The sequence below is a fragment of the Salvia splendens genome, unplaced genomic scaffold (genome assembly GCF_004379255.2).
Source record: "Salvia splendens isolate huo1 unplaced genomic scaffold, SspV2 ctg268, whole genome shotgun sequence".
NCBI classification, from domain to species: Eukaryota; Viridiplantae; Streptophyta; class Magnoliopsida; order Lamiales; family Lamiaceae; genus Salvia; species Salvia splendens.
Genome location: NW_024598906.1, coordinates 1 through 12329, shown reverse-complemented (window position 1 = coordinate 12329; position 12329 = coordinate 1). Strand labels below are relative to the sequence as shown.

The 12329-nt window shown below is 37.0% G+C and overlaps 1 protein-coding gene, 1 non-coding gene and 1 pseudogene across 2 annotated transcripts; all 3 read right to left on the bottom strand.

The window, feature by feature from the left end:
• Positions 1-2216: 2216 nt before the first annotated feature.
• Positions 2217-4848, bottom strand: LOC121789523 (annotated as a pseudogene).
• Positions 4849-6933: 2085 nt separating this feature from the next.
• On the bottom strand, positions 6934-9625 carry LOC121789524. Its single transcript, XM_042187965.1, has 4 exons — positions 9346-9625; positions 8307-8377; positions 8023-8158; positions 6934-7275 (listed from the first exon to the last, which is right to left on the bottom strand). Exons 1-4 carry the CDS (start codon positions 9506-9508, stop codon positions 7220-7222), a joined length of 426 nt encoding a protein of 141 aa, XP_042043899.1. The 5' UTR covers positions 9509-9625; the 3' UTR covers positions 6934-7219.
• Positions 9626-10897: 1272 nt separating this feature from the next.
• TRNAS-AGA lies at positions 10898-10979 on the bottom strand. The gene has a single exon. It is a non-coding gene; the product is annotated as a tRNA-Ser (tRNA).
• Positions 10980-12329: the final 1350 nt, after the last annotated feature.

Sequence of the window (12329 nt, the reverse complement as noted above, 5' to 3'; positions counted from 1 at the left end):
GTGTAAGGATAACTGCCTATTTCTACGTGGATTTCTTTGATGGCAATGTCCCAAGTATTGTTCATCGTTCGACATCACTCGACGTCGATACACGATTCATCCCTCCGTGCAATGACACGCATATTTGAGCATTCTTGAGGTGATAAAGGGAGACATTCAGCTGTTCGATATGTGTTTGATCCAGGAGGAGACGTCTAGCTAAAGCTTTTGCTTTCAACTCTCGTCCTTGGTTCGTGGTTCCCACCTTGAGGACAAGGTGGATTTTAACCGTGGAGTACTTCTAATATTATTATTTTGTTTAGATATATTAATATTATTATTTTGTTTAGATATTATTTAGGTATTTGCATCATTTTTCTTATATTTGTTTCTTGTTCATTTAAGTTAGGGTAGTAGTTCTAGTATTATAAATAGGATAGATTGTTATCTTTTTATTCATTCAACCAATTAATGAAATCAGTATTTCGCCTAACTTGGCTTGAATCACAAAATTCTATTTCTCTATCGCTGCGTCGTAGAACTCTCTCGCGCCCACAGCACCCCTCTGCCGGACGTCTTCGCCGACCCAAACCTCTTGGCGCTCGACGACTACGGTCTCTGTTTCTTGATTTTGTGTGAATTCGACGTTAAGGATTTAGGTCCTTAACAGATAGAGAGTATTACATTACACAGCATGAACATATTAAAGTATTCAAGAGATTACATACATTACGATGATCTAGTTGGTGGAATGACGATCATCGAGCAACAAACATGCAGCACAGGTTCAACGATCAGAACTTTACAAGAGTTCAATAGGGCTGGGAGCTGGGCGTTCCATCCTTCACCAAAGAACGTTGCCTCGCCCTCTCCATCTTCGCTTGCGCCACTCCTCAAGTGCTGCAGATGCTTACACAGTTATAATAGACGAAACTTGAACTCCCGCATAGTGTTTCACTTTTTCTCACTACAAACTATCATGAACCTTGTATCCTGGGGATGCTAATCACATCTCCAACTAACATCTTAAACAGGATTAACGAAGCCAACGAATAAAGACAGAGAGAGAGACGGGCGTCACAAGAAGGAAATTGAAGGAGAATCACCTTTGTTTGCTGCCTGCATTCTGAATACGAACGGAAATTATTCAATTTGATCTAAGGTCAACTGCAGCTGTCTGCTTCGCATCTTTCTGTGGTTTGTTCTGTTTCGTCATACACATCCTCTCCAATTTCGACTTGAATGTTTATCGAACGATTTAAAGTCATACTTATTGCCAAAGGTTATACTCAGAAAGATGGCGTGGGATTATAAAGAGGTCTTCTATCATGTATTAAAGAAGGACTCACTGAATCATTTTGGCACTTGTAGCCATTTCGACTTGGAACTACATCAATGGATGTGAAAACTGCTTTTTCTAAATGACGATTAGAAGAAGAAGTCTACATGAAACAACTTCAAGACTTCATTGAAAAAGAGAATGAAAATTTAGTCTGCAAACTTAAGAAATCAATTTATGGACTGAAACATGCCTCTCGATAATGGTATTTTAAATTCCATGACACTATTACTACTTTTGGTTTTAAAGAAAACACTGTTGAACGGTGCAAGGTTAGTCAGAGCAAGTTCATATTTTTGGTTCTGTATGTTGATGAAAACACTATTACTGCTTTTTAGTTTTACGTGAAATACATGTTGTTCGAAGCTCTTGCTTTATTTATATTCAATTATGCAATCTTGAATATATGATGATGAATACTTTCCAAGATAATACATATATATCAGTAGATATAGGATAGCCGTGCTGCCTGAATAATCGAAAGTGGAGAGCAACTGTGTACAAATCATAGGCTTCATCATCGTGGTAATTCGAATCGAGATGGAAATACTGTTGCAGTTTCTCTTCGATCTCGTCTTCAAAATGATACGAATCGCCTAGGCGCTCGATTGTGTCGATCAGATTCGGTGTCTATCATTTTGGTTTCTGGAGCAGTTATCATACTTCTCACGTCATTTTTCAGCACTTCAATGGTCATTGAGTAATTTTCTTGCCATATAGTAATTAATTATAAATGACAATTACACTATTTACTTGAAAGGAATATGGGAAAATAGGACATGCATGCATCTTGTTATATAGATCTACAAATCAAACATGAGAGATCATTCCAAAATACTTGCCTATAAAGGAGATAGAACTTATTTAGTTTTATAAATCTCACATCAGTAGCCTTATACTAATACAACTGATGCGAAGTTTGATCACTAAACTCTATGGGGTCAACTAGCAAGGCAATAATATGAGGCTCCAAAACTTATGGGGATGAGTATATCCATCTTCGTTGTTCTTGTAGCTAACATCTACTACTCGTTCCAAATTGAATATTTTCAAAAGAATATCCTTCGATATATAGCAAGACTCCTTTAAATACTCCTCGTTGCTATCCTGCCACGCATCCATAGACATTTTCCAAAATTTGGCCATGGCCTCTTCCTTGTCACACCATTCTCCCTCATGTAGCTGTCCATGCCAGTTGCAACTTGGCCTCTCTCCTTCTCTGTCTAAACACCAAAATTTATACAAAGTCAAGAATTATAAAGCTAATACTAGGGATTATGTAATAGCAAAGTACAAAACCAAGAGATTTGTTTACTTAGCATGGGATTAGCATTTTTCTATAAAAGAAGACATGTGGAGACATTAAACTCTCCGCATTTCAATTTGATTTTACAACACCATGATCATAGAGAAAATATTTCATATGCGTACGTACCTCATAACTAGATGCATCACCAACCAATCGACATATTGTGAGTGCGGCCACAAGCATTTTAGGCTTCTTACTTAGCCATTCAAAGTGTTCCTTTCGAGCAGTTCCATTCCATAAAAGAAGTGGTGGTGAGGTAACAGTAGGTGCTGGTAATGAGAGCATTGCTAAGGTATTCCTCAAATGGTGGCAAGTATCCTTCTATGAACCACTTTGCCTCCACAAAATAGCCCCTTACCAATTCCTTTAGCTGCATATATATAACTTTTGAATGAATACACACTTTTATAATAGTACTAATAGAATTCTCCTTAAGGCACACGAATCATACTGTTTCTATGGTATAGTGTGTTGCGTAGGATCGTCCTTCCTTAGCTAATATTTCCTCAAATTGCTTGTAGAGTTCTAAAAGAGCTTTGTAGAGAGGTCTCATGTACTCTGGGAGTCTAGCAATTTCTCCATCATCCCACCTAAGCAAGCAAGAAATTTTGTTATAAGTAAACAAGGTTGTAAACCCTAATTGATGACCACTGAAACCTAATTGCACACTCTCTCTCCATTTGTCATTATTTGTCTCACTTCATTTTTATTATGTGATTGGTACGTTTCATATTCCACTAACTCAGTCCATTCATGTTTAATTATAAAACTGATAGTAGTATATAAAAGTGGAACAAACATTTCACTAACTTCTTCTACCAGCATTTCTTAAAGTCTTGAGCAACCAAAAATAAGATGATTCTTGGTGGACAACTTACTTTGTATCGCCTCAGTGAAAACCTCGAGTTCCTCGATTGTACCATAAGCATCGTAGGTGTCATCTATTAGAGATATCATAGCAATGGTCTTGGCAAGCATGATACGAGCACGAGAATATTGTGCTCATGATGCACTCCACAGCCCAAAAGAAACACTCCACCACTCTATCTCTTGCATAAGAAAGTTTCGAGATAAGCCCTAATTCTTTCCACACTATATATATGTGTATCAATCAAGATAATTTATTAGTATAGCATAACACTGGTCTTTTCTAATTCAAGATAATATATGTTTTTGAGATTTGACTGAGCTCTTCTTTATGCAGTATCTGCAATAGGTTATAGTCAACCTTGGACAATTTCAATATGGTTTCATTTTTTTGCTCTTCGTTTTCATACAAGAGATGAAGCTGCGTGCTTCGACTCTAGGGAGCTAAATGCAAGGGCTGGACGAGGGCATGCGCAACTTGTTCTTAAGGGGCGATCCCAGGCTTGCCACCATTGATTTCAATGTGGCCGTAGTAAAAGCAAGTGCTCGTCAGTATGGTTTCTCCGCTTGTTCTAAGGTATGAAGCTTCATACAAACTCAGCATACCTTCGCGTCGCTCTTAATGCTCTCTTTGAATTTCCCTTCGCATCAGTCCATTTACCAAATATTTCTGCTTCAAATAATTTGCAAATTAGTCATAGATTTATTATTTATAGTTCAATAAGTAGTACTCCCTCCGTTTCTGCACTCTTATATACCTTATTCTATCACATACTTTACTCTCTTTCAATTTTAACTATTTATTACCATTTTTCCCAAACGAGTGCAGAAAATGAAATGACTCAACTATCGCAGAACAGAGGGAGTACATAAGTAGATATGTACTATACCAGTAGATATAGGGTGGCGTGCTGCCTGAATAATCGAAAATGGAGAGCAACTGTGTACAAATCATAGGCTTCATTATCGTGATAATTCGTATTGAGATTGATAAATTGTTGCAGTTTGTCTTCGATCTCATTCTCAAAATGATACGAAACGCCCAGGCGCTCGAGTGTGTTGATCAGATTCATGATGTCAATCATTTTAGTTTGTGGAGCTGTTAGCAGACTTCGAACATCATTTTTCAGCACTTCAATTGTCTTTGAGTATTTTTCTAAACCTACAATCAATGCAAACAATTAATCTTTGTTAAAGTGAAAATAAATATAGTAGTAAATAAAATGAAAGCGTAGACATATGTATATATATACATTGGAGTCAGAAATGTGATTGATGAAATGATCACCCCACAAGCTGGGGGAGAACTTGGACTCAGGGCGATGATAGAAACTGTTGAATTTAGAGCCGCCATTTGCAAATCCCAACACAACAAAATAAAGATTTCGCTAGAGCTGCAAATTGTGTTGTAGTTAAACAAGCTAAGAATCCATGTATATATAGAGAGAGGTGAGTTGCTGTTAGTAATTGTGTAGTAGTTAAAAAAAGAAGCCATTTTAAAATGTATGTAGGAGCGATTAAGGCTGCCAGAAGAAGAGGGGAGCCGGACCACACCTATGCAAATAAAAAATCAATTCATTATTAGAACTCAATTTAGACAAATCATATATAGCAAAATTATGTAGATGTCAAAACTTGTGTAGTTGGAGGTTGTACATTAAACAAATTAAATTTTAAACAGAAATATAACTAAAATACATTATTATATATGATATGAAATAAAGCTATTTGTTTTTTGGACTTACGACAACAGTTATTATCGTGGTTTATGTTTATGTTTCTGGCTTAGAGTGTCCATAATAACAGCGCGCGTGGCGGGCGCAGCCTTGGCGGCTATTGCTGGACTGGAGACAGCTGCGCCGGCTATGCGGCGAGGACGGGGCGGCGCGCGGCGTCCTATTGTGAGCCATCGAAACCGCCGCGGCGGGCGGCGGTCTTTTACGTTTTTTTTCTTTATTTATTTTGTGATGATGTGATGGAAGAGTGTTTTGTGACTGTGCTGACTAGGCGGACTAAGTTTTTTTTGGCTGTAACATGACTGTTCGCCTGGACACTGATAGTTACAGTGTGATTGTCAAGAAATTAAACATGCCTAGATACACAAAAAGATTAGTATGCCTAGAAATAGAAAGTTGCTTAGACTAAAAAGTAGTAATATAGTAAACAGTAAAGAAATAGGAGTACATGACTAAAATAGTAAACTGCATATTTATTGTTGTCACCTTGGGTTGTTGCATTAAATAAAAATAAAGAATTAGCGCGCTGTGCTATAATTTCTAAAAATATAAAAACAGCTTACTAATACTCACTAGGATAGTATTATAATTTTATAATTCAAACTCTATATATTGTACAAACTCCAAACTTTTCAACACATTGTCAACACAATATCAATACAGTATAAAATATCAAGATTTTTGATGTCAACACAATGTCAACCGTTGACATTGTGTTGATATTTTCTGTTGATGTTATTTTGTCATCTGTTGACATTTTCTAACGATCCAGATCATAGTTTGGAGTTTGTACAATATATAGAATTTTGCATTGATTACATCCCTACTACTCCACTATGTTATACTTGTGCGTGGTTAACCGGCTGTGTAATTGTTCAATCGTGTATTAATTATTTCTAAAGATATCTCAACAAAATTTTGATGATCATAGTAAGCTTGAGTTTGTATAATGACGAGAATCTAATTGTATTATGTTTCCTCGAGATTTGATGCATACATTTTAAGTATTTTAGATTTTATTGTTGTGTTAGTTTATCAATGTTGGTGATAAATCGGCATTTTCAAGCATTTTTGGGTTAAATTTGGTCTGTCTTGTGTAGTTTCAAGCTATAAAAATGTGTTCGGGTTTAATTCTCATTCAATTGGTTATTTGATGAAGTTAGATTAATTGTGATGGATCAATATATGAGACAAACTAAAAGAAAGTGAGTCATCTTTGGTAGAACAGAGGAAGTAGTAACGTACAAATTTAATGTTTTAATTAAGGAATTTTTTTAAATAAATTCATATTTTAAGTTGAATCTTCCATTTAAAAAGATCACATTTTAGGCAATTCCCACTTTTTTTTAATCCCATGTTGCATATATAGATAATTGCCACATCTGAACTTTTATACTTACAAATTTCACCATTTCTGAATATAATTGGCCAAATTATTCAATTAATCTAACAAGCAACATCGATGCAATAAAAAATGTTACACAATGATACATTGGACGATTTGACTTGAAAAACACATTAGAGCAAATGCTCATCAGAAATAAAGCAGAAAATGCACCATATGCTACGATCATAAAAAAACTACTCCATCTATCTCCTAAAAATAGACAATTTTGGAAGGATGGATTTAATGCCGTCTCCTAAAAATAGACAAATTTTGAAACGCCATAGGTTTTAATGCGTAATTGGTAAAGTAAGAGAGATAGAAAGAAAACATGATTTGAGTATTGTTAATGGAGAATGAGACGACATCATTAGAATTGGTCTAATTTTAATGGATGGCCTAAATGGTAAAACTAGTCTATTTTTAGGGATAGAGAGTATTACATTACACAGCATGAACATATTAAAAGTATTCAAGAGATATACATACATTACGATGATCTAGTTGGTGGAATGACGATCATCGAGCAACAAACATGTAGCACAGGTTCAACGATCAGAACTTTACAAGAGTTCAATAGGGCTGGGAGCTGGCCGTTCCATCCTTCACCAAAGAACGTTGCCTCGCCTCTCCATCTTCCGCTTGCGCCACTCCTCAAGTGCTGCAGATGCTTACACAGTTATAATAGACGAAACTTGAACTCCCGCATAGTTTTTCACTTTTTCTCACTACAAAACTATCATGAACCTTGTATCCTGGGGATGCTAATCACATCACCAACTAACATCTTTGTGGTGAAGCAAACCATATCCCACATCGGAGAATGGACAAGGGTTGCAAGCATACAAATGTGCTACCCAACTCCCATTAGTATGAGGCTTTTTGGGGAGTACCCAAGAGCAAAACGTGAGGGCTTTGCCCAAAGCGGACAATATCATACTAATGTGGATTTCGGGTGTGCACCACCGATACCCAACAGTGGTATCAGAGCCGGTTCAGGGCTGGGCTGTGTGGCTCGGGGTTCGTGGGTTGCCCTTGCAAGTTCTCCGATGTCTCTGCGTGAGCTCGACCAAGACCTGTGGTGACCTGGTGACCAGTAACATGGGGGCAGACATGTGGTCTTGGTCTGGTGGTCTTGGTTTGAGAGGAGGATTGTGGTGAAGCAACCATATCTCCATGAGTTGCAAGCATATAAATGTGCTCCCCAACTCATCATTAGTATGAGGCCTTTTGGGGAGTACCCCAAGAGCAAAACCGTGAGGGCTTTGTCCAAAGCGGACAATATCATACTAATGTGGAGTTCGGAGTGCACCACCGATACCCAACAATCTTAAACAGGATAATGAAGCCAACGAATAAAGACAAGAGAAGAGACGGGCGTCACAAGAAGGAAATTGAAAGGAATCACCTTTGTTGCTGCCTGCATCTGAATACGAACGGAAATTATTCAATCTTGATCTAAGGTCCACTGCAGCTGTCTGCTTCGCATCTTTCTGAGGGATTTGTTCTGTTTCGACATACACATCCTCTCCAATTTCTCTAACCTAACCAGAAAATTGAAGTGTTTTTCAGATGCTATAAAACTAAGAGATCAAACTTGGAAGAGCAGCTACTTTTTTGGTTAATCGAGATGCATTATTATAACATAGTAGTGTACTAGTTCAGAAGGCACGGAATAGTGAGAATACTCACTCTCTTGATGAGATCACGAGGAATCAATGTGCGTCTTATGTCTTCGGATTCCTTTATATGCCTGTATAGAGCTGTGCCACAAAGAATCAGCAGCACATCCAAGTTTAGAAGCAAACAAACCTTTTGTTTTACAGAATATACAACATAACTAATTTCAGCTACAAGAGGCAAAAACTACAAAAGCAATAAGGTTGAAGCGAAGAATCCACGTTACTAAATTTATATAAAGTGAACTGATTCAATCAAGCTTTGGCTTCATGGAATTTGATCATTTACAACTACACAAATGGAAGCATGGAAAAGCATCCCCATTATAATTCTTAACACATTTGAAACAATGGCAACCCTTCACTACTTTTCGACATAAAACGAGAACAAAGAACTCAAAATTTTAAGATGATATTAGACCAACATTACAATTGCTGGTACGAGACAATTTACAAATACTACTCCCTCCGTCCCCAAGAATATGCATTTTGAGTTTGGCACGAGTTTTATGTATATTGGTAAAGTAAGAGAGAGGTTGAGAGAAAAAGAAATTAAAGTATTGTTAGTGGAGAATGGGCTCCACCTACTTAGAGAGAAGTATCTTTCCAAAATTAGAAAGTGTATAATCTTGTGGGACGGACTAAAAGGAAAGAGTGCATATTCTTGTGGGACGGAGGGAGTACTTCAATAAGACAGCTTTTCAGCATACATTTGTAAGTGAATAACTAACCATAATCTTCACAATTCAAGTAATAAATCCACATAAAAAGCATAGCTAATTAATTTCTTCAACTAATTTCCTAGAGGAAAACAGAATTTCAGATAGCAATCAATTAGTTCAACAATTAATATTTCTAGCCTAAACCCAATCTTCGAAAGCATAGCTAATTAATTTCTTCAAGATTTGATACAGTCAGAAAATAAACCCCCTAATTTCGCATAAACGGCAGAAACCCACAGAAGCGGAAACCCTATATCTAAAATCAAAACAAGAAGAAAACATACTTTGATAAAATTTGATAACAAGAGAGGAAATTAAGAAATATGAGACCTTTATTAGAGATGGGCGATTTGGAAGAGGGAGAATAGAGGAAGCCATGTAGCAAGAGAAGAACAGTGGTGATGTTGAATAAGCAGACAAGAATTGTGGCGTTCTTGTAAGATAACCGTGATTTCACAGCTCTCGACCATTGATGTTGCTGAAATTTCTCCATTTTCTGCTCTATTGTTTCTGCTTTACGATTGGGGGAGAAGAGTCATTGATAGTCAATTTCATCCGAAAATTGTTGATTTCTAATGGTGGGTAAGTTAAGTAGCGTTTTTTTTTTTTAAATTGCTAATGCAACCTAACTCTACCATTTGGATTTTTTAATTTTATGCCATGATATATACTTCCATCTTCCACCTTCCGCCATTTATAATCTCATTTTGACTCAACACAAACAAAGATTTTTTAGAATAAGTTATGGTTATTATTAGTGGAAAAGTTTAATATTTAACGTGTGTAGTGAAGTTTTAGCAAAGAATATGGAGTATATAAAATTAAAATCTACTAAGAACTTGTTAATTCAAGTAACGGATTTTATCGTGACATTTCAAATAAAAAAGCTATTTCGAAAAATAACGTGAAAACATTTGAATTAAAGTTAGAGAATTCAATAATTAAGTCCAACATTTTTTGAGCATTTCAATGATTTTTTCAAAGTAGAATTATAGAGTTTAAAACGCAATGTAATGTGTCTGAATCAACAATGACCAACTTGTTTGTCAGCAACATTGGCAAAATAAGTTCGAGAGGATTGAAGATGGGATGCATAGCAAAGCATAGTAACACCATAAGCTACTGAACCACTTGATAAAGTAGAGGATGAAAGCAATACCAAAAATAATTTACATATTAGCAGGACCACACCTCAGCGGGAGAGGCATGTTGATACAAAGATAAGCATAGTCACAAGATGCATGAGCTCCTGAATCACCCGATAACGTGTAGTATGAAAGCAGTACACCCTCAGCTGGAGAGGCATGTTGATACAAAGATAAGCATAGTCACAAGATGCATGAGCTCCTGAATCACCCGATAACGTGTAGTATGAAAGCAGTACACCCTCAGCTGGAGAGGCATGTTGATAAAAAGATAAGCATAGTCACAAGATGCATGAGCTCCTGAATAACTAGCAGGCCCACATACTGAGCTGGAGAGACGTGTTAATACGAAGAAAACTTAAAGATCAAATTCCTTTTGGTTATGAATATCTTGTCTTGTAGTACTACCTAATATATAGTTGCAAAATAGAAACTGAAATATTTACTCTCTCCAATCAACAAACAAAATAAAATTACATATTGCATAAAATCCCGTGCCGTGCCATCTTTCTTGGGACGGAGGGAGTACTACCTAATATATATTGCAAAATGGACGGAGGGAGTACTACCTAATATATATTGCAAAATAGAAACCGAAAAAAAATAAAATTACATATTGCATAAAATCCGTGCCGTGCCATCTTTCTTGGGACGGAGGGAGTACTACCTAATATATATTGCAAAATGGACGGAGGGAGTACTACCTAATTATATTGCAAAATAGAAACTGAAAAAAAGGTGGTCGCGCAGGATTCGAACCTGCGCGGGCAAAGCCCACATGATTTCTAGTCATGCCGATAACCACTCCGGCACGACCACTTCTGTTGCACGTACTAGAAGTAAATTAGTTTTTATTTGAATATTATTTCATGATTTATCTTCTATTTTAGCGGCAGTGAGAGTGTGCAGACCAGACAAGCAGTGCGCTTCTCGCCAATCCGTTGTTAAGGTTTGCAAAAAATTTGTTACACTCATACCATTCACAAGCTGATCGATTGAACACCTTTTTGGCCACAGAATAATTTTCTGATTAACACAGTCCTGCAAATTTTTTTGGTCTTTAACTTTGCGTATTTCATTTGCGGTAGCCTTCAGTTATTTAATAGAGAAGATTTTATTCTGTTAGTCATTCATTTCTATTGGGCTCCTGCTTTCTGCAATCGTGCTCGCAGACCAAGTGTTTGAGAAAATGCTTGGCTGAATTAGTGTTTCTTTTTACTGAAAATGTAATTCATAAATGGGACAAGCTACAATTGTGTTTGCTTGGTTAGAAGATGAATTTGTTATCTGAATTCTGGTTTCTTCCATAATCCCTAAGCATGGATTTTATGTAGTTGCAATGGTATCAAAAGGTTTCGAGCACCAATAGCCTTGAATTTAGCTGATTTGGGCTCAGTTCATTTTGTTTTTTGGCATAGTCTCTCTGTGTTGTTTCTCACTTGATTGGTTTCTCATATCAATAAAATTCAGTCTTGATACTTATCATTGTTCTTTATGTATTATATTAGGTGAATTCTTCATTTGGGATCTGAGGTTGAAGTTTTGGAGTCTATGAAATGGCATTGACGTTATTAAGGGCATACATTCGAATTGCTTTCGGTTGTACCCGGCGGTTTATGTTGCTAGAAAACATGTGAGACATTCAGGGTGCGAAGTTCACAGGGACAAACCGCTATGCAAGAAAAGCAACAGACTCAATTGAAAGCTTCTCCGAAATCAGAATCTGCAAAGTACGAAGATCTTGAAAAACTACGAGGCAGTCATTGGAATCGAAACCCACGTGCAGCTTTCAACCCTTACAAAAGCCTTCTGCAGCTGTCCGTATAACTACGGGGCTCACCCAACACTAGTGTTTGTCCTGTTGCATGGGATTGCCCGGGGCCTTGCCGTTCTCAACTCAAAGGTTATAGAGTCCGCAGTAAAAGTTGGTCTAGCACTCAACTGTAAACTTTCTCTTAGCTCGAAGTTTGATAGGAAGCAATACTTTTATCCGGACCTTCCAAAGGGTTACCAAATATCGCAGTTTGATATCCCAATTGCAGCTGGTGTTATCTTGATGTTGACCTCCCGGTTGAGTTTGGTGGCGGGCATAGAAAGTTTGGTGTGACTAGAGTTCATATGGAAGAAGATGCAGGGAAGTTGCTTCACACTGATAATGGGAGCTTTCTC

Excerpts from the sequence above, each read along its gene's own strand:
- LOC121789524 (XM_042187965.1), bottom strand. The coding sequence starts at position 9,508 with ATGGAGAAATTTCAGCAACATCAATGGTCGAGAGCTGTGAAATCACGG. Across the intron at positions 8,159-8,306 it reads CTCGTGATCTCATCAAGAGA|GTTAGAGAAATTGGAGAGGA; the intron begins GTGAGTATTCTC and ends TTTTCTGGTTAG. Across the intron at positions 7,276-8,022 it reads AGATGCAGGCAGCAACAAAG|CACTTGAGGAGTGGCGCAAG; the intron begins GTGATTCCTTTC and ends AAGCATCTGCAG.